Source organism: Chrysochloris asiatica, unplaced genomic scaffold (assembly GCF_000296735.1).
Source record: "Chrysochloris asiatica unplaced genomic scaffold, ChrAsi1.0 scaffold00003, whole genome shotgun sequence".
Taxonomy (NCBI): domain Eukaryota; kingdom Metazoa; phylum Chordata; class Mammalia; order Afrosoricida; family Chrysochloridae; genus Chrysochloris; species Chrysochloris asiatica.
The window spans coordinates 49,580,711-49,601,491 of NW_006408521.1; the positions used below are offsets into that span (position 1 = coordinate 49,580,711).

Below are 20,781 nucleotides of genomic sequence, written 5' to 3' on the forward strand. Positions count from 1 at the left end.
TTCTGAGAGTCACTTTTTTTCTGGTGACTCTGAATATGGTCCAACTTGGAGTGGGAGAGAGTACCAGGATGAGCTTATTATATGTGATACCCAGTTTTTCACAAGCCTCCCGTTTTTTTGCTTTTTAAAAAACATGAGTTAAAATACTAACAGCAAGATAAAAATGGAACTGTATCTAAGATTCAAAATGTATCACCCACTTCTCCTGTTATATCAAAATTTGCAGTCAGAATTGTCTTTATTGACTTTATTTTTGTTTTTGTACACAAAGAAAAATCATGTTCATATCCATCATGAACAAAAACTTAAAAAGGCAGAACTAGAAGACATGTGTCCTTCCCCAAAGCAAAGCTGTGCTAAAGGTTCCAAACATTTCAATGTTTAAAATAAATATTCTCATTTCTCCGATGTCTACTTCCATGCCTTCAGTGTCACAGGAAACCAAAGCCTATCGTCAATTACATTCCGCTTAGAGTCCGGGCTCACTGTGTTTGGTAACTTGCCATACCATATCCAGCTTGGTTAGGAGGAGGTATTACAGGGGGAGGAGCTTGTCCTTGGGGAGGCTGAGCACCAAATCCACCCATCCAAGCAGCAGAAGGTGATTGACTTGGGAGAGAAAAGGGAGAGAAAAAAAATTCAGCCAACTCAGATGGAAAAAAAGATCACCTATAATTTATGTCAAAATCTAGAAGAGCCTAATCATAGACAACTAGAAATCAAAAAACCAACCATGTAAAAAAGTAAAGAAAAAATATACAAAGGGGCTTCCAAAAGTACAGAGAAGTGGAATTAAAAGAGAATAGAATTTTCCCACAACCTTTTGAAGCCCCCTCATATGTGTAGAAGATAACTGATAGTAATAGTTATGATCTGCCTTCATTTTTCTGTTAAGACAACCACTTTTTCCTCTTCTGAGGATCTGAAAATGGACTTTAAGGTGATAAATGCATTTTGGTGAGGAAAATAAGACAATCACAAAAGTTTAAGTATTGTATGAGCCCACTAATGTAAAAACTCAAGAACAGGTTTTCACAATAGAAGCAGCATTCTTTGATGGTTACCTGGGATAATAAGGGAAGGGAGGGTAAATTCCTGGCTATAGGGCAGATATGTATTAACTTGGGTGATGGGGAAGGTGGGAGGTCAGCAAAAAATGATGGCGGCGGGAAGACCTTGGGAAGAGTGCAAGAGTTCAAACAGCAGAGGTACACACTGTTATATACACAATCCAAGGTTACTGCTGTTATGTGCCATCAAGTCTGCTACGTCTCATAGCAACCCTACAACCATCCTCACGATCATCATTACACTTGAGCCCACTGCTGCTGCCTCTGTGCCAGTCCATCTCCTTGGGGGTGGGTGGGTGGGTCTTCCTCATTTTTTGCTGACCCTCCACTTTACCAAGCATGATGTCCTCCTCCAGGAACAGGTCCCTACTGAGACTATATCCTACTGAGTATAAGAAACAAAGGAGCAGTCTGGCTTTGTAAGGAGCATTCTGGCTTTACTTCTTCAAACACAGATTTGTTTGTTCTGGCATCCCATGATACTTTCTTCTCCAACACCATAACTCATATGCATCAATTCCTCTACCATTTTCCTTATTCATTGTCCAACATTCACATGCATATGAGGCTACTGAAAATACCATGGCTTTGATCAGCTGCACCTTAGTCCTCAAACTGACATCTTTGCCTAATTATACTGTCCTTTGATTTCTTGACTGCTGCCTTCCATGCGTGTTAATGGTAGACCCAAGCAATACGAAGTCTTTGAGAACTTCAATCTTTTCATCATTATGACATTTCTGTTCCACAGGTGAGGTTTTTTGTTTTCTATACATTGAGGTACAAAACATACTGAAGGCTGTGTAGTTTTTGGTCTTCATCAGGAAAATATTTTTCTTTCTCTTTATTTTCAGCAAAGTTATACCCTCTGTATAGCACAGGTTGCTAATAATGAGTCTTCCTCCAAACCTAATATGCCATGCTCTTCTTCACAGACTCCAGTTTCTTGGTTTGTTTGCTCAGCACACAGATTTAATAAATATGGTGAAAGAATATAATCCAGTAGTGTTCTGGAATATTCATTCTTTGCATTGTTAACCACAGCTTGTCATGCAACAGATATGTGGTAAAACATGCAGGCTGAACGGATGTGTGAGGGAGAGTGGGACTAAGCCCAGGACTAGATTGACGGAGAATACTTCAACATTGCTTTATGCTGCACATATATCCATGAATGTGATGGATGGAGCACAGAAGACAGTTAATGAAAGCTTTGTAGACATAACCAAACACCTTGAGGGAGACAGTCACGGGGCCTAGGAGATCAAGACCATGGTATTGGGGTACACAAAGGTCATATGGCATAACAAAGTCCACAAAGACGATGTTCTACATCTTTCTCTGTGAAGTATGGGTCTTAAAAGTTCATGAGCAGCTATCAGTCCCTCCCAGTATGGAATAAAGAAGAGTAAAGACAACTGAATACACACGGAAACAATTAGTCCAGTGAATTCACTGTTATTATTGTTAAGTGCTGTTGAATCAGTTCCGACCCATAGCGACCCTGTATAGGGTTTTTGAAAGCAACCACTTTGAAATGGATCACATTAGAAGGTCTTAGAGAATTATGTGGAACAAAACTCAAAACCATAAAATTTTAATTTAAAAAAAGATCAGGCAACTTGGTCAGATAGAAACTGGTGGAGCCCCTGGTTCCCCTTCAAGTCTGGAAATGAACGCCCTCATGTGGCTCAATTTTGATCCAAACAACAGATAGGTCCATAAGGGGAATGAAGCACAAACATCTTAAAACCATCAACCATCTGAGATGAAAAGGGCAACATTGACCCAAGGACAAAGTTCAGAAGGGTTAGAAGAGGAAGCGGAATGCAAATAGGAAGCACTGAGAGGAAGTGGGAAAAGTGATGCAGTATTGTGGGGATTACAACCAGTGAGGTGCAACAAAGTGTATATAAATTGTTGAATGGAAACTTGATCTGTTCTGGAAACATTCACCTAACTTAAAATTAAAAATTAAAAACAAAAAAGAAAAAGAAAAAAGTTACTTTGTATCACATAAATCTCTAGACAATTCTTTTACATGCAAAAGCTAATAATGTATTTATTGTTGTTAAGGGTCATCAAGTCAGTCCAGACTCGTAATGGCCCAGTATGGGTTTCTGAGGCTGTAAATCTTTACAGAAACAGAAAGCGTCATCTTTTGCCCTCAGTGTGGCTGGGAGACAAACTGCTGACCTTGTGGTTAGCAGAGCAACTCGTAATCCACTATGCTACCAGCATTCCTCAATATATTAGAAACATAAAGAAAACTCTACCACCTGTTTACAGGGATAATAAAACACCGCTCCACAGTCACATTTCCCAGCATTCACTTGTGTTAGGCCACACAGCTGAGTGTATTCAATTACAATAGCTTCTCCTTTAGAAAGCCCACTCATGTCTTTTGTCAGAACCGTGTTTGCTTCTGTACTGGAAAAAGACAACTTACTCTACTCCGAATCCTTGCTGACTCCATGGCTGTCCATAGACTCCATAAGGTGGCACTTGCCACCCATTTGCCATATACTGTCCATACTGCTGTGGGTTTCCATAAACCTGGCTCCACGGGCCCCACTGGCTGTAGTCAACCTAGGGAAAAAGCAAACGACTGTTTTCGAGAACAAGGAAGAAACACTGCATTTGAAGAAAGAGAAGGAGACAAGGAAGAGAAAGACTAAGTAAGCACCCTTATGTGAATAGGACTCTGTTAGTTATCATTGTCTAAGTTTATTGGGGTGGTGACACCTGTGAAAAGAAAGTATTAAGATTCCGTTAATACCGCAAAAATAATCACTCGTGAAATAATAGCATTAATACAATCAACAGAAAGCAGCGCTATACAGTTTTGTTGTTGGTTTATTTTCAGAGTTTCCAAAGCTTTTATGTAAATATGCAAGATGGAAACTTTAGAATGGTCTATGGAAAATCAATTACCTGTTGGAAGTTTTTAGTCATATCAGGAGACTCTTTACCCCAATAGCATTTAACAACATGTCCTTCAATCGTAGTACCATTCACAGAAACAATGGCATGGGCTGCACTTTCGTGGGTTGAAAACCTGACAGGAAGACAACAAGGTTTTGTCTACGATTTTTAAAGAACTTAACACAGTAAATAACAGAAATTCACTAGCTTATAACTGGCAACTTGGTACTTTTCCTAAAATACATTGGTTAAGTAGCTGAACATTCTAAATGACAACAAAGTACTACATTAGCAAACTGATACCTTGGGGTAAACTAATCTAATGGAAAGGAATGGATAAAACACAAAAGAGTATTAATGATATTACTGGTAGAATTTTACCTGACAAATGAATAGCCCTTCTCTGGAAAAACTCTTATTTCCATAATTTGTCCAAAAGGTGAGAATGTCTGTCTCATAAGCTGATCTGAGAAACAAAAACATAAAATATCTAAAGCCCATGCATATCATGAAATAGGTATTTACAGCGATAATGTCCACAGAGAAGGGAATCAGAAAACTCAACACTGTACCTGTTAACCCGGAAGCAATTCCTCCACAGTAGACTGTACAATTTTTTGGACTTGACTGGTTTACGACATCTTCAAATCTCAACTGCTTAGTGTTGTCTGTGCACAGAAGAAGATGAAGACGTTTATTGTTGCACCTACCTTTTGTTAATTACCAGACACTTTTAAAAACACAGTATTTTAGTATTTTGGTGATAATTTACACAGCCAAGTTACACTCCTGATTATCATATACTTTTAAGTAGATGGCATGTAGATAAAATGCTCAACAGGAAGGAAAAATAAACAAATTTTTTCTTGATGCTATCATGCTTAAATCAAGTGATTTTTATAAATTTATACCAAAGCACAGGTTTTGCTTTTACAGCCAATGACATTTCAGATGAATTGTCTTGCAATGTTAATAAGATATAAATATTGAATATTGGACTTTGTGACGAATTTCTGATTTTAATATACATGAAAGATTCATCTTACTTTCTTGTGTACTTTTTGGTGCAGGTGGTTTACGCGTGGCCCAATTGGTTCTGATTTGACGACCACCCAACCACTGACCTCCCATATGCACAATCGCATTTTCTGCATCCTACAGAAGAAACACGGAAGAGAAAAAGCAATCACATTCAAGGAAAAATGCTGACATGTAAGATGGAATCAAGTGTTGGCACTGCTGGATCCAACAAATCTCATCAATAAATTCACTGAACACCCTAAACAATCCAAACAGAATGCTACATGATTTGAACTGGAGTGATTTGTAAAAGCTGTTTTTATTCATGGTTCAAAGTACTAGAAGTTAAGCATCAAATTTAAAAAAAAAAAAAAAATCGATCACAATTCAAATATGCAAGGGGACCCCCCCAATCCCACTGATGATCTATTGTTTTAAGTTTTTCAAGTATACACATTTGAACAAAAAGGAAGGAAGGCAAAAGCCCAACTTTTTGAATATATAAAATCTATTCTTTTTAAATATATGCTCTTGTTAGGCGCCATCGAGTCGATACCGACTCATAGAGACCTTATGCACAGCAGAACGAAACACTGCCTGATCCTGGGCCAACCTCACTACTGTTGCCATGCCTGAGTCCTGGTGTGGTGCTGTGGGTTAAGGCGCCAGACTGCAAAGCTGTTTGAACTGCAAGGTTGGCAGTTTAAGCTCACCAGCTACTCCTTGGAAACCCTATACAGGGTAGCTATGGGTCAGAATCGACTCGATGGCACTCAACAACAACCTTAAGTTAAGTAGTCCTGATGTGGCGGTTCAAATCCCCCCAGCTGCTCCTCAGAAACCCTAAACAGGGTCACTTTGAGTTGGAACCGACTTGATAGCACTTAACAACAACATATTAGGTTAAATGACATCTACTTCTCAAAATCTATATAAGAACATTAATGACTTATGATTATGACACAAACTCAGAACTCATTTAAGACATAAGACTTTAGTGCTATAATTTAAAATGGTGTACATCAACAAATCCACTGCCACCCAGTCAATTCTGATTAACAGTGACCCTAAGGGACAGGATAGAGGTGTCCATCTTTACAGAAGTAGGCTGTCATATCCTTTTCCTGTGGAGAGGCCAATGGGCTCAAACCTTTGACCCTTCAGTTAGCAGCCAAGTACTTAACCACGGGGCCACCAGGACTCTGATTGTACGATGGCATAAATATGAGTTTACATGATTAAAATGAATGTGAATATTTGTGGAATCTAAGCAGAGATAGGATACGATATGATGCCTGTCCTGTTTTCAATAAAATGCAGTTTAAATTATAGAAGCTGTTCTAAAATTGCAATTTTATTATTTAATGTTATGGTGGTGGTAGAGGTGTGCTGTGAGTCAGTTCTGACTCTTAGCAACCCTGCATAGGGTTTCTGAAGCTATAAATCTTTACGGGAGCAGAAAGCCTCATCTTTCTCCCTTGGAATGGCTGCTAGTTTTGAACAGCTGACCTTGAGGTTAGCAGCCCAATTTGTAACCACTACACTACCAGAGCTCCTTATTTAATGTGATAGATAGTGCAAGTGCGTATTTTGGTATTTGGTACCTTTCTTAAAGAATACATGCAAAAATCAACATGATACACATTTCCTAAAGTCATTAACATCCCAGTTATAAAACTATGGATAGTAATTAAAAGCTAAAACTAAGATTTTTTATTTATATGGCTAAGACTGATATAATTTATCATCCCCTTCAGACTCTCAGATTAGATCTCTCATCCTAGTTTTGAGATTTACTTCTAACCTGTCTTACCTTCAGCAGTGCACATATTGTTATAATCTTCAGTGTTAGTAGCCTATTTTTTTCGAGGGTTTTATTTCTAAGCTTATGGAAAAAACAGAATGACTATGTTCTACCAATACACCCACACCCAAAACAGCATAAAAGTTATGTTTTGTAGTTAATATCCCTAAATATTCAAGTTTCAATATGACATTAATAATTAAATTGAGTTGAAGAACGTACCAGTTTGTTATAAAAAGATACAAAACCATAGCCTTTGGATTTTCCGGTTGCCATGTCTTTAACTACCCGGGCATCCCTGTGAAAAGAAGCACAGCTAAATGAGGGAAGTAAAAGTCACCCTCAAAATAAAAACTAAAAGGAACCACACACACTGTATTGTGAGCATTTTTTAAATAAAATTCCAGTTAGCCCTAATTAACTACAGCCATCCCTGAACTCTCCCTAATGACTCTTTACCTGTTAGAAAAAAGCAGTAGGACAAAAACATGTAATAAACATGCAACCTAATCAAATAGCCTACGCTTTCTAAACTAAACGCTCAAATTTGAAGATTAAAAGGAACAATAGTTTCCTTTTCTAATACTCTATTGGCTAGTGTCCTCTAAGGTTTACTGATTCTATCAATTACTGTAACAATACTAACTACTTTACCATGCAATCTCTAAATAGTTAAATGTCTTCTGCCTAGTGATACAAAATATATGAAATATTAAAAAATTGAAAAAGAGGAAAAAATAGGAATTAAAAAGGCATACATGGCCTGTTAACAGATTTCTTTATTTTTCTTGGTCAATTCTCTACCATCATTTTGGAGTTTGGGCAGCTGTAAATTTTGAAAAATTGACATTTTCAGAAATTTAAGAAAGGAGAATAAAAAACTAACAACAATGCTAAGCACACCAGTACGAAAACAACAAATTTACACAGAAATTTTAGTGAGTAAGTTAAAATGATTGGAAATATAGAACTCCACTGAATATAGAATGTTAAAATGTAAATACTAAAATATGTATATATCAATAATGTATAATAAGAATAAATAGAAATGAGAAAAAAATCTACAACTGAGTTCCAGTGTGCACAGTTCCTTGCAGTTAGCCTTCAAGATCCTGTCCATTCTTATGAGCAATTCTGCAAAATAACCAGAATGCTATTACTTTTAATTGTGACTTGTGGACTTCAAAAAAAAAAAAAAAAAACTGCAGGTCTCAGGTATAAATAAAGATCGAAAAACAGCAACCTGTATTATTTTTTATATTGATTTTTAACACAGTACTACTTACCACATTTAGAGATTAAAAAGCAAAGCAAACATCAAAATAGAAAATTAATTAAATCTTTCTTTAAACTCAATTAAATCTATAGAACAACAAATTGTATAAAGAAATACATTGTTGTTCTTAGTTGAAATATATTCCTGTCAAGTAGTGCTGAGACATTTCATTTAGATTCACAGGAAGTAAACAGAGTAAATAAACTGGTTTCATGCAGAAAGATAAACTGCGACAAACATTTTATAGAACTTTTATTTCAACCACTTGTAATTTTCTCAAATATATCTGATCAATATATACATACAGTAAAACTTGAGCATAAAATTGTTTACAGAGGAAAAAAAAAAAAAAATCAAACCACATATGCTCCCTAACTAGCAAAATCAAAATCCCCTAACAAAAATACCTAATTAATCCCATATTTATGACTCTCAAACATGGCAACATTTTAATACTGTAGGAATACTACTTTTCACTTATAGCTAAAATATCAAAATACAATTAATTATCAATTATCATTATAATTAAACAAGAACATTTCTAATTTATTCACAATACACCCAAGGAATTACCTACTTTCCCCCATTTATAAATTCCTCTTATAACAATTTAATATACAGTATTATAAACCACATTTATTTTTTAATCCATTATTCTTAACCACCAAATTTTGAAAATATTGACAAAATGTTGGACTTTGATAGGTTTACTACCTAAACATCTGCTTCAAAGATAACAAACAGAATCACTTAAATTTCTTAAACACATTATATACAGGATTATATGAAAACAAGACCCCAAAACATTGAAATGACATTAACATATTCAACAACATCTATTAATAAAAAATAATAATAATTAAAAAAAGCCAAAACAAAACAAAACAAACAAACAAACCCCACACTAACTGGAAAGAAAATCTGGTTTCCAATACAAGTTAATCATTACAATTTTGCCTACCACTATCGAATATAGTATTGATTACGATACTTACGATATTTTACCAAAAGGGGCAAATGCTGATTTGATATCTTCTGTTGTAATTTCTGGACTCAAGTCCCCAACAAACACATGGAAGTGATCTGAAATCAAAGCATTTGGTAATCAAATACTTAAAGAAGTTAGCTACTAAACCTTTGGTCAGGCAACAATTAAGGCAGGGGAACACCGTGTTTGGGCCGGGAATACTGCCAGGGTAATTTCAGAGCTCTTCCACAGGAAAATGCAGCAGGGTACTTACTGGAAGTATCTTTTTTCTGGCTACTTGGTGTTGTTGCCCAGTTTACTTTGACCTCCTAAAAACAAAGATGATATTTAATACAATTATTAGGCATGTCACTATGAATCCTAATACGATGTACTAGATCAAACAGAAGGATTTTTTTGTGTGTCAAAGCACTAGGCTGACTATAGCAAAACTGTGACTCAACAGCCAAGTATCTGTTCAAAACTTACTAAGGAAGAATTAAAACTAATTTGACATGCAAAGAGACATATGCTCATTTTCACAGGTATTCATTCTATTATCTTACCTTTCCCAAAATTTTTCTCCCATTCATAGCAGCTAATGCAGCAGCTGCATCTCTGTGTTCATAAAATTCCACAAAGCAATATGGGTCATTGCTTGTATGCTGCAAAACAGAAAATCCAACAGAAGAGTTGACCCTTCTGCTATCGGGTTGCTGAGAAGAAAATCCAGGAAAAAACATTACTGACAGCTAGGAATGTACACAGCGAGATTGCATAAGCTTATGAAAGCCTAACACTTTACAGATACGATTTACAGCGAAACCAGACTTTTCAAACTTCACATTACCGTTGTACTCAAACAGCACCCTAACAGCAGTATAGAATCATGACTATCAGTATGGAATAAAAAGTCCTACTTTTATGATGCTTCAGATAAAAGCAGACCAGTTCACCAACGATTAAAAATAGAGCCGTGAAGAAAATCACCTGTAATGCCTTTGTATTATTTCACAGCTACTTATATGGGCACATAAGTAGCTCGTTGATAAAGACAAAACAAACAGAATTCTGGTGAAGTACATGCTAAATACACAACACAAGTTTACACTGGACCAAATAAAACCTCAAGCTTAAATTTGAGGGATGAGAAGCACACCTTACATTATTCTATTCCAACATTATTTCTTAAAGGCTAAATTTAACTTGTCATAATCCTTCATAAACTGGATCCCATGACTATTAAAATTACAGAAATGAACCAACATTAGAAACTTTATTCCTGATTAGAATTAGGATTAGTACTACAAATGACAAAACTGCTACAAAGACTGGATGGATTATGTATTTTTTTCTTTTCTGAATAAGGAAAGAGTAAGAATAGAAACAGAAAGTGATGATTTATAACCAACTACTGAGATCACTGTCCTAGTCTTCCAAAACACTCTAGTGTACTGGACAGTCTACATGCTTTGAATTGGATCTTTCAGAGAACATAGCAACAGATCACTGATCAAGAAATTCTGAAAATGTTCTGCACAAGATATTCCAGGATGCAGCTAGAGGTTTACATAATAAAAATACCAATTCTTCTTATATTCTACCAACAACATTCTGTTTGCCAATAGGTGACAGACAGATATTGATAAGACAGTGAAAAGTAGCTGCTAGCTACTACTTAATAGCAATGTTATCACTTAAAATGGAAATGTATATTTGTATAATTATAATCTATATTGAATAGCGACACACACTAATTTTTTTAGGTTAAGGTTAACAACATTCATCCTTGTTCAGGGTAAAATGACCTAAATGCACCATTCCAAGAAACTTTTAGAAGAAAAATCCAATAGGGTGTGTAAAACAATAGTGGTGAAGCAACTAGGCGCATTTCCTTGAGGGGAAAAAAAGTGTAATCATTAATATCGACAACAAAACTATTAGACTCTCATACAAATGTCTAGTATCTTAGCCATGTGAATGCAGTTCTCAGAGATAAACAAAGACAGTCTCCAAGTAAAAACTACTCAATTAAATTGCTGTTGGGAAGGAGTTAATATTTACTAGTAAAGTTCACTTAAGTAAGGATTTAAGAGCAAATTGTGGCGCTGTGGGTTAATATGCCAGACTGCAAAGCCATTTGAACTGCAAGGGTCAGTGGTTCAAGCTCACCAGCTGCTCCTCGGAAACTCTACACAGGGTCACTATGGGTCAGGATCCACTCAATGGCACTTCACAACAACAACAAGCAGTGCAAACTGCTAGGGACTCTGGTAACAAACCCAGCTCTAGAAGACAAGCTACTCACGGCACATTGACCGACTAGTGCATCTGAGTAGCAGTGGATCACATTCAGCGTATCCTTTATTCACACATACATTGTATTTTATCGCATTTAAGACCCCACTGAATTTTACGTCACGTCATAACTATCAATCACGTTCCCATTTAAAAAATGTTTGCCTCACAATCAATATACATTAATTATAGTAGATGGAGTCCTGGTGAGGTGCTATAGGATAAGCACTGGACTGCTAACCACAAGGTTGCCAGTTCAAATCCACCAGCTGCTCCAGAAAACCCTGTGCAGGATCACTATGAGTTGGAACCAACTTGAAGGCACTTAATACCAACTATTGGGGAAAGCTAGGCTCTAAGGTAAAGGCTATCTGAAATGAAAAAAAAAAAAAAAAAAATCACAAAACCAAGAGCAAAGGGACTGCTCATATACTGAATCAGTAAAACTTTTGAAAGAAAAGAAATGCCCACATCTTCTGTACTGTAGTAGTGCTCACCACCTTTGCGAGCTTCCCGTTTTACAGTTATCAGGGGCTTACCTTAGTTAATGCTGCCACTAATTTCTGCTGAATGACATAAAAGTCAAGATAGAGAAATAAAGAGTTCATAACTATTTAAAAACTTACAAGTGACTCCACTCTCCCCACCAAGTCTACTCCAGTTGGAAGCCACCTGTACTCTACCACCTCCTGGATCCCTGTGCTCACCTGTCTTCCAAGCAACATTCAAAGGAGGTGACCATTAATCTCTGCTTTTAAATGCCTCCATGCTGCCCTTGGTGTCCTGTTACCTCACTGCAGGATTCCTCAGAAGCAGGGTCTTCTTCCCCCGGACTCCTACTGTTGAGGTGGTCGGTCTCAGGCCTAGGCCTCTATCAGCACGTCCGCAGGTGAACTCATCTTAGCCCCCTGGCTTCACAGTCCACCGCAAGCTGCCATGTATCTGCAGCAGTGCACTGTCCAGAGCTCCAAACTAGTATATCTAAATGCCCATAGAAAATGTCCACTTAGGTGTCTAATGCAGGTCTTACACTGAACAATGACTGATTCCCACCATTCCTCTCCTACCCTGTACCTCTCTCAGCTGCCCACATGGTACAGAAACAAAAAATCTTGGGGCTTTCTTGCATGCTTTGCCTTACTTCCCAGTTAATCCATTCCTAGTCTACTTCAAAATATACCCCAAATTTATCTACCTCAATTTATTTAGCCCTGGTGTGGCACTGTAGGATAAGAATTCGACTGCAAGGTCAGCAGTTCAAACCCACCAGCCACTCTTCAAAAAACCTGTACAGGGTTGCTATGAGTTGGAATTGACTTGCCAGCGCTTGCTACCACTCTAGAGAATAAGCACTCATCATTTCTTACCTAGACAGCGAATTAAACCAAGCTGGCTATCCTCCTTGCATTCTTGCCTTCTACAACTCACTTTCCATACAAATTATTCTCCTGCTAAAAACCCTGCAGTAGTTTGCTACTGCAACCAGAATAAAATCCAGATCTCTGCCATGGCCCATAGTACCCTGTCCTGCGATTCTGCAGTCTGCCTACTCGATGGCCTCACTGCCCACCACTCCCATACCTTCCCATACCTCAACTCACAAGTTTCTAGTCCTTCTGGTCTTTTGGTGCTAGGAACACACGGGAGTTCACTCCAACTTGAGGCCTTTGAATTTGATGTTCCCTTTGCCTCAAACTCTTAGCATAAGTAGGTCCACCTTGTTAATTTCAGTTCAGTTCAAAAAGGTGACATCTTCCTTTACTACTGACGCTGTAACAGCATCACCTTTTCAATCATCAATGGCATTTTTAAAATATCTTCAGAGTGTCCATCCCTTATCTGAAACTGTCATGTATACTGACAAGCACTGAACTGCTAACTGCAGGGTTGGTGGTTCAAGCCATATACAAGCTAGCTGAGTCGGAACCAACCTGACGGCACTTAACAACTTACTAATAAGAGACCTCATGATGACCTCATTTGTCTGGTTCTGTACTACTTCCCCAGAGCCTTAACAATACCCAGCACAGTGTAAAATTCTGATTCATAAAAGAATGAATGTATAAGGAATCAAAGATAAGAAGGAAACAGAAGACTGTCATTTAGTTAGGGAAGATGATCGAAACTCCAATCTAAGGACCACCATCTCTGGAAAACTTAGGAGGGCTTCTGGCCCCTGCCAAACACTCCTATCTCACCTCTGTATGCCATCTCCTCTAAATTCCAATCACGGTACATTTTCTCTTTTCTCTCTCTTTCTCTCACAAGCACTATTCACCTGGATCACTGTGCTTCTCTCTACCTGGAATTCCCGTCTCTCCCAAATTCCTTCCTAACCTATTTTTACTCTTTTCTTTTAGGTTTCAGCCTAGACGCTGCTTCCTACAAGAACCTCCGTCACCCTAAGAGTTTACTGGAGACCCCCCCCCCCCCCGTGCTCTCATTGCTCCTCCATCTCATCTCATGTACGACCCTCAATCAACAATCAACACTGTCTTCTTGACCAGATCCTGAAAGTCTATGGGGCCCATGGTTTACCTCTGTACCCCTCACACTAACTGAGGCCTGACACACAGTAATTACCAAAAAAAAAAAAAAAAAAGTGTGTTAATGAAAAACCAATAACACAAGGAGAAAAAGAACAAGTTGTTGGGGCTACAGTGTGTAGCCAGAAGTATACAAACGGTTTTCTTTTAAAAAGAGGAGAACAAAATTATAAACAATTCAAATGCCTCTAACAACATCTATAGAAAGTTGCCCAGACACCAGTATTGGTTGGTATATGTGCTGTATTATGAACCTACTAACCCACTCTTTCATACAAAATTCCTGAACTTTACATGCAACCTATCTGAATCAGTAATTACTGTGTTGAACTAGTAAGAAATACTATCTAGTCGGTAGTTCAAACCCACTAGTTGTTCCTCGGAAACCTTATACAGGGTGGCTATGAGTTAGAACCGACTCAACAGCACTTAACAACAACAGTAAATGTAAATTCTAACAACTTTTTATAAGCAGTCATTTAACATAACTGTATCATGGAGTCGGATCAGCACTGCATAGCTGACCACATGGTTGGCAGCTCCTTGGAAACACTATACAGGGTCACTATCAGTCAGAACAGTTGACAGCACTTCACAATAACATTATGACAGGGAGCCCAGGTGGTGTGGTGGTGAAAGCATTCGGCGGTCAACCAAAACAGTTAGTGGCTCAAGGCTAGCAGCCACTCACTCTGGGGGGACAGATGTGGCAGCCTTCTTCTGTACAGATTTATGGCCTTGGAAACCCTATGGAGCAAGTCTACACTGGCCTCTAGGGGGTCTGCTGAGTTAGAATCAACTCAACGGCAGTGGGTTTCTTGGCACTTACATCATGAGGATTAGTAGTCAACGACATGAAAAATAAAACACCATTCTAAACATGGCATGTATGCCAGCCCAATCAAAGTAGGAAGTCAGTGAAACCAACATCAATTTCCCACTAGAATAACTTTAGACTTACATTGATTTAAAGAAGTGATGCCAATCAGCTCAGGGATCTCAAAATAGTAAACTTCACGCTTACCAACAGCATGTCTAATGGGGCCTTACCTCTGTTATCATTTTACAGCTTTTACAGGGTCCAATCTGACTAAATAGCTGAAGGATGAGGACTTCTGTCACGTCTCTGGAGAGGTTACCTACGTATCTGCACAAGAAGCAAAGGCAAAAACAATTAGACATTCCTCTCAGCTCTGACTCTACATGCTATCATTTACTGCCTCTGTTTCCCCAATTCAATCTGGCCCTGTGCAAATCAAGTGGCTCAGGACAGCAGTCATTGTTGTTCACCCACTTCAGAAGACATTATAAAACAACAGCTCAGTGTCACCTTGCTTATGTCAAAAATATTTTATTCTGTATCCTACATGAGGGTGCTTCAAAAAGGCCATGGAAAAATGGAATTTAAGGATAATGGTATTTTCCACAAAATTTTTGAAGCCCCTTCACATATCATTTTCTCATCTTATACTAGCTTAAAAATTTTAAACCATTTTCAGAATATTAACCTCAGGTTCTGGATGTAAGACGTAATTTAAAATGATTTATAACACAAATATACCACATAGTAACAAATACAGATTCATTAAAACAATTGACCAAAAAGGATATTATAAGTAAGATAAGTGTATCTTACACCTCAACCAAAGCAGCAACATGAACACAGAAACTTAGAAATGACCAAATGTGATTTAGCTTAACAAGTTTAAAGACTTACAAGTCTTTAAATTTTTCAGTGTATAAAGGGGGACACCTTTTAAAAACCTCAAACTGTTTTCATTACATCGGTTATGAAAAACCTCATAAACCAAACAATATTCGTCAAATTTCAGTTTCTTCTGGAAAGTAAAAAGACCAAGATTTTACTTTCCTAATATACAACATCTGGAAACTGAGCACTTAGACCAACATAAGCCTTCACCCACTGGTTGTCACAGTAAATACGTAACAACTTGTCTATGGAACTGCTTTAGGTCCACTCTGCCATCTTTTGCTTGTAATTACTGCAGAGGATCATTGGTGGGCCGTGCAGTGGCAGGCTTTTCCCAGCAGTGGAAGATTATAGGTTGAGGAGCTGGCCACATATACAACTGCCTGCCTCATATAAAAGTTTGTGGGCCTTTATTTAATAGAATAATTTCTTTTTGTATAAAAGAAACTGAACTATCAGGATTAAGCACATCTAATCTAAAGGTCTTATCACATTTCTAAGAGACTAGAAGAGGAATGAATAAAATGACTTCTCAGATACTGAAGTACCAAAACGAAAATAGAATTACTAGCTTAATATAACTAGATCTAAATTTAAGTAGTTGAAATTTTACATTACTGTTTACACATAGATTTGTTCAATACTTAACAAGGACAGTAACAGCTGTTGCTATTTAATAGTTCGCATTTCATGTCAACCATTCCCAATCAGTAACAGTCTGAAGAATTCCTAGAGACGCATTTAGATACAGCATTCATTTACATTTACCTGATGCCCAAGAGTAAAATAAAATGTTAATATCTAACTTTAGAATGTTGTGAAACTTCATAGAAATACAGTTTTAAGGTTTCCTAAGTTTCAAATTTCTCCAGCAACAATGAGTTGATATAAAAGGTCTAACTCCCTGTGAACCTGTATGTCTAGTAGAACTGCCCCATAGGGTTTCCTAGACTGTCATCTCTACAGGAGCAGATATTCACTAGGCCATATACTCTTGTTATGAAATGTCATCGAGCTGCTTCCGACTCACAGCAACCCTGCATAGGGTTTCTGAGGAGCGGCTGGTGAGTTTGAACCTCCAACCTTGCAGCCCAGCAATTCTCGGTTATCCTACAGCGCCACACCAGGACTCCAACAGAACATCATAATTTACCAGGATAAAAAGAACATAATTAACTATTTTATCTGACCTAAATTTTACCCAAATTTCAGATGGTCTTTTGTTACCCAGAGTTCTGTAGTTGATGCATCACAATTTTTATATATGATGACACTTTAGGAAAAATACTGTACTGTTTTAATATGTCCCAAAAGAAATGCTAACTAAAGTAGTTAAGACCAATATCTGCCCTAGGAAGATAGCAATTTCTTGGTGCTATAGTGAAATAACATCTGTTCTTCTTTTCAAATTATAGATTCTGTATTTCATTTTCTTTCTAATCTGGTTATATAAAGTTAATATACTCAAAATGTTTAAATATACAACTTAAACCTAAGTAAGATATACAATGTTGTTGTTAAGTGCTACTGAGTCGATTCCCACTCATAACAACCCTGTAGAGGGTTTCCAAGGAGCAGCTGGTGAGCCTGAACAGTCAACTTTGCAGTTCAAACCACCTTGCAGTCCAGCACATTAACCCACAGTGCCACACGAGGAAATGACAACTTAAATTCCTGCACTGAGAGGTCACTTAGGAAATCCCTAATAGTTTTGAACAAGGAAAGAAAGAAGAAAAGGCCTACCTTACAAGTCTATTTTGTTTTCTAAGAACAGGAACTGTAGGAACTAAAGCATTCAAAACAAAAAGGAAGCTTTTATTCCTAACATCAGGGTTAAAATTCAATTTGAGACCAGAAACTTGGCAGTTTCACAGCAGGCAAAAGTTCACATTGCCAAACTACTGCTTATGTCCAAGTAGGCAGAGGAAGAGAAGAGTATCCCGCCTTTCAGAAGACTAATCACAGGCTTCTCAACCTGGATTGCTGCTCTCCATCGGAAAAGAGGAGCCTACGAAGGCTGAAATTACCAACACTTTTACACAAAATACTAAGGCTAAATTTAAATATCTGCTTGTATTCTTGATAAATTCCTATTTAACAGATTTTGCAGCAATATCCTTTAGTAGAACACTCTTAAACTATTCAATTTGTCGGTATTTTTGGGAGGAAGCAGAGAGGAGATGTAGAAGGTAAGGTACAAGTGAGCTGATCAACTATGTACAGTACTGACACCCACTGTGAAGACACAGAACCCAAGAAGTAAATTTAACATGGGGTGCCCCAAAAAAGAATCCAAGCCCACTATTGCTGAGCGATTCCAAACTTTCAGTTTGGCAGTAGACTGTTCAACCATCATGCCACCAGAGTTCCTGAAACCCATGGTATGTCGTTCTTAAGTGCCATCGAGTTGATTCCGGCTCATAGCAACCCCAAATAGGGTTTCCCAGGAGTGGCTGGTGAGCTTGGACCGCTGACCTTGCAGTCCAGTGCTGATCCCACAGCAACAGCCCAAGTCCCCAGGCCCCCAAGCCCATGATATAGCTGATGTGGTGCTGTGGGTCAAAGCACCAGATTTGACATCACTTAACATCAACAGCTGCAGCTTGAGGAAAACAAACTAAAATACAGGAGAACACTATTATAATTCAGTGTCTTATGGGATCACGGTGCCCACCTATACAGGGTGCCACCTATACAGGGTGACTATGAGTCAGAACCCACTCGGTGGCACCTAACAACAATAATTATGGATTCAGATACCCCATGGATCCAATCACTGCACTACAAAGCTACACACAGAGTCTGAAAGATGTATCCTAGGAGGCCAGTGTCAGACGGGCCATTCCAACATCTGTATTACACAGTGTGGTCCCACTGGGTCCCCCTCCCCCAAATTACCCAGTACATATCACCCCAAATGTCAAATAAGAATGAAGACTATCCAAAAAGAGTTTCAATGCAACTATATGAGAAACAGAGCTGCAGGCTCAGCATCACGGCAATTCTATACTACTTAAATACCCTCAAATAAATTAGTAATATTGTAGGTGATGAATATTTAAAGATCTACCTAGGCTAAAAACACCATACTGTTTTCTGAAGATAGAACCATATGTCTTAGCTTGTGTGTGTCTGTGGGGGAAAAACCTCAACAGTTAGCACACAGGCATTTAAAAAAAACAGTTAAGATGAGCTTCGTTAAGAAGACATCTTTAAAAAAACATACTAGCCACCTGAAAACCTAATCTATAGATCACAATGCAAAATACAGGAACATGAAGAAAACAAAACCTACCAACCTCAAAATCATGTTTAAATTTTTCCAGTTACTTGTATCTAAAAGATTCCTTTGAGAAGAAACAGGTAAAATGTACTTTAAATTTTCATTAAATTCTGACAAAATTCCCATTTCTAACAGTTTTTAAATCTCAAAAATTTACATTTGAGAGTTAAAAAAAAATAAGTCATAGTAATGTCTGCCTATAATTTTTTTAAGGGGAAGGCTTAATGGTAATTTAATGAAAGACGTATAATCATTGTAAAAGATTTACTGAGTACCTCTGCTGCTCCAGGCAGGGAACTAAGTGCTGCGAGGTTAAGACCTGGGAGGGTGCAGCAGTTCTTGTCTAAGCGTCTTATCATAGAGAAGAGTGCCAGAAGGAAATGGGAAGACAATAGTAAACAGTACTGTTGACATATAGGTACAGTGAAGCTTAAGATGCTATGTAACTCAAACAGATACATGTGACATTTGTAGACAGTTTAAATGTGTTTCAGAGAAAGGGCAGGAGACTAGAGAAGCTATAGGCAGGACTAAGTGACAAAGCGTAAAATGACTAGCCTATTGAAGGTGGTCTGATGGCAATGAAGACAAGGCTCATACAAAGACAGTTATGTGGCTGTTGGACAAGGTTTCCAAGGAGTGGCTGGTAGGTTAATGGCTGAACCTGCGATGCCCAGTCCACCGCTGATCCTACAGTGCCATAAGGTCTCCAAAGAACAGTGCTTAGCGCTATAAAAGCAGAGTTCCTGTTTCTAAGGTACAGACACATAAAAAAGAGAAAAATGCCAAATTTTACCAATTATTCAGTAGCTGTTATGCTGCAATGATGACATCTGATTTATGTACAGTGTAACTTTTCATCTGTTAAACACAGGCCTGCTGGCTCGGAATCGTTTCCCCAGATGTTTCTATCGAAGTACACATCACTAACTAAATACAAAGACTTGGCTTGAACAGATAGATGTTAATGGACCAATTTCAAGTTTGTCCTAATTCTCTCCTTTCCGAGAAGAGCAGGTAGCAATGGAAGACAGCAAAGTTCTACTAAGCAAGCTTTTCATTCGAGCACTCGATGTGCTTAAATTGGCCTCAATTTCTCTAAACAGACTTACTTCAGCGAGACGTTAAGCACAGAAATTAAAAGAATGAGTTTATGCGAAACAAATCAATATTCAACACAGATTTATCGTCCTTAAGGAGCTTTTTTGGGTAGATGCGAAGAGATGAGAAGCTAATCAAACTTCCTGAGTATCCATCTTCATCTACTCCCCCAAAAGTAAACTGGCCCATCAGATGGTAGAGCCAAGTGAACTCTGGTCAGTCCGATCAACAGCAAGCAGGGAAACAAAGCAGCCGCTCGACTTCCAGCGCAGGGAGAAGGGGGGGGCGCGCCTCGAGAGGCAGGAAACCCGAAGGTACCCCATGGAAACTGAATTAGAAAACATTTGGACTGGGAAAAAAAAAAAAAAAAAAGGGAGTGTCACACTATCCCGAAAGGGATGCCAAACGCTGAGTCACCAACTTCGGGAAGAAAGAAAAGAAAAGTCGAAGGGAGAGGTAAGAAGATGAGACTCATTCATTAGACTGCACTGACAGTTCAGAAGCAGGAGCCAGACAGGGAAGGGGCGGGAGGCCAGGGTGCTGGGGGAGGAAGCGCCCCAAAGAGACACACGGAAGGCAGATCGGGACAGCCTTTGGCTCCAAGGCCGAAGGTTCGACGCCCCGATAGGCGAAGAGGCGGCCAGAGCCGAGAGCGCGGGAGTCAACTTCCTTCTCCCGGCAGGAAAGATGCTCGGCGCCGGGGAAAGTAGCGGGCGCCCGGCGGCCGTCTGACAGCGTGGGCGAGGGCACGTGCGAGCCGGGGGGGTGGGGGCGGGAGCC

At 38.5% G+C, this 20,781-nt stretch overlaps 1 protein-coding gene across 2 annotated transcripts in view; it reads right to left on the reverse strand.

Moving 5' to 3' along the window:
• Positions 1–257: 257 nt before the first annotated feature.
• TIAL1 (TIA1 cytotoxic granule-associated RNA binding protein-like 1) overlaps positions 258–20,781 on the reverse strand; it is a 21,462-nt gene continuing 938 nt past the window's right edge. Inside the window, exons 2-12 of one of the 2 annotated variants that reach the window (XM_006831406.1) lie at positions 14,957–15,053; positions 9,629–9,727; positions 9,337–9,391; positions 9,091–9,178; positions 7,042–7,117; positions 5,042–5,150; positions 4,568–4,663; positions 4,377–4,461; positions 4,005–4,128; positions 3,520–3,659; positions 258–609 (exon numbers count right to left, since the gene is read on the reverse strand). In XM_006831406.1, the coding sequence (XP_006831469.1) occupies positions 483–609; positions 3,520–3,659; positions 4,005–4,128; positions 4,377–4,461; positions 4,568–4,663; positions 5,042–5,150; positions 7,042–7,117; positions 9,091–9,178; positions 9,337–9,391; positions 9,629–9,727; positions 14,957–15,053 (1,096 nt within the window). In that variant the 3' untranslated portion in view covers positions 258–482. Of the gene's footprint in view, positions 610–3,519; positions 3,660–4,004; positions 4,129–4,376; positions 4,462–4,567; positions 4,664–5,041; positions 5,151–7,041; positions 7,118–9,090; positions 9,179–9,336; positions 9,392–9,628; positions 9,779–14,956; positions 15,054–20,781 lie in introns of both variants that reach the window. The other variant, XM_006831405.1, reaches the window with a different exon arrangement.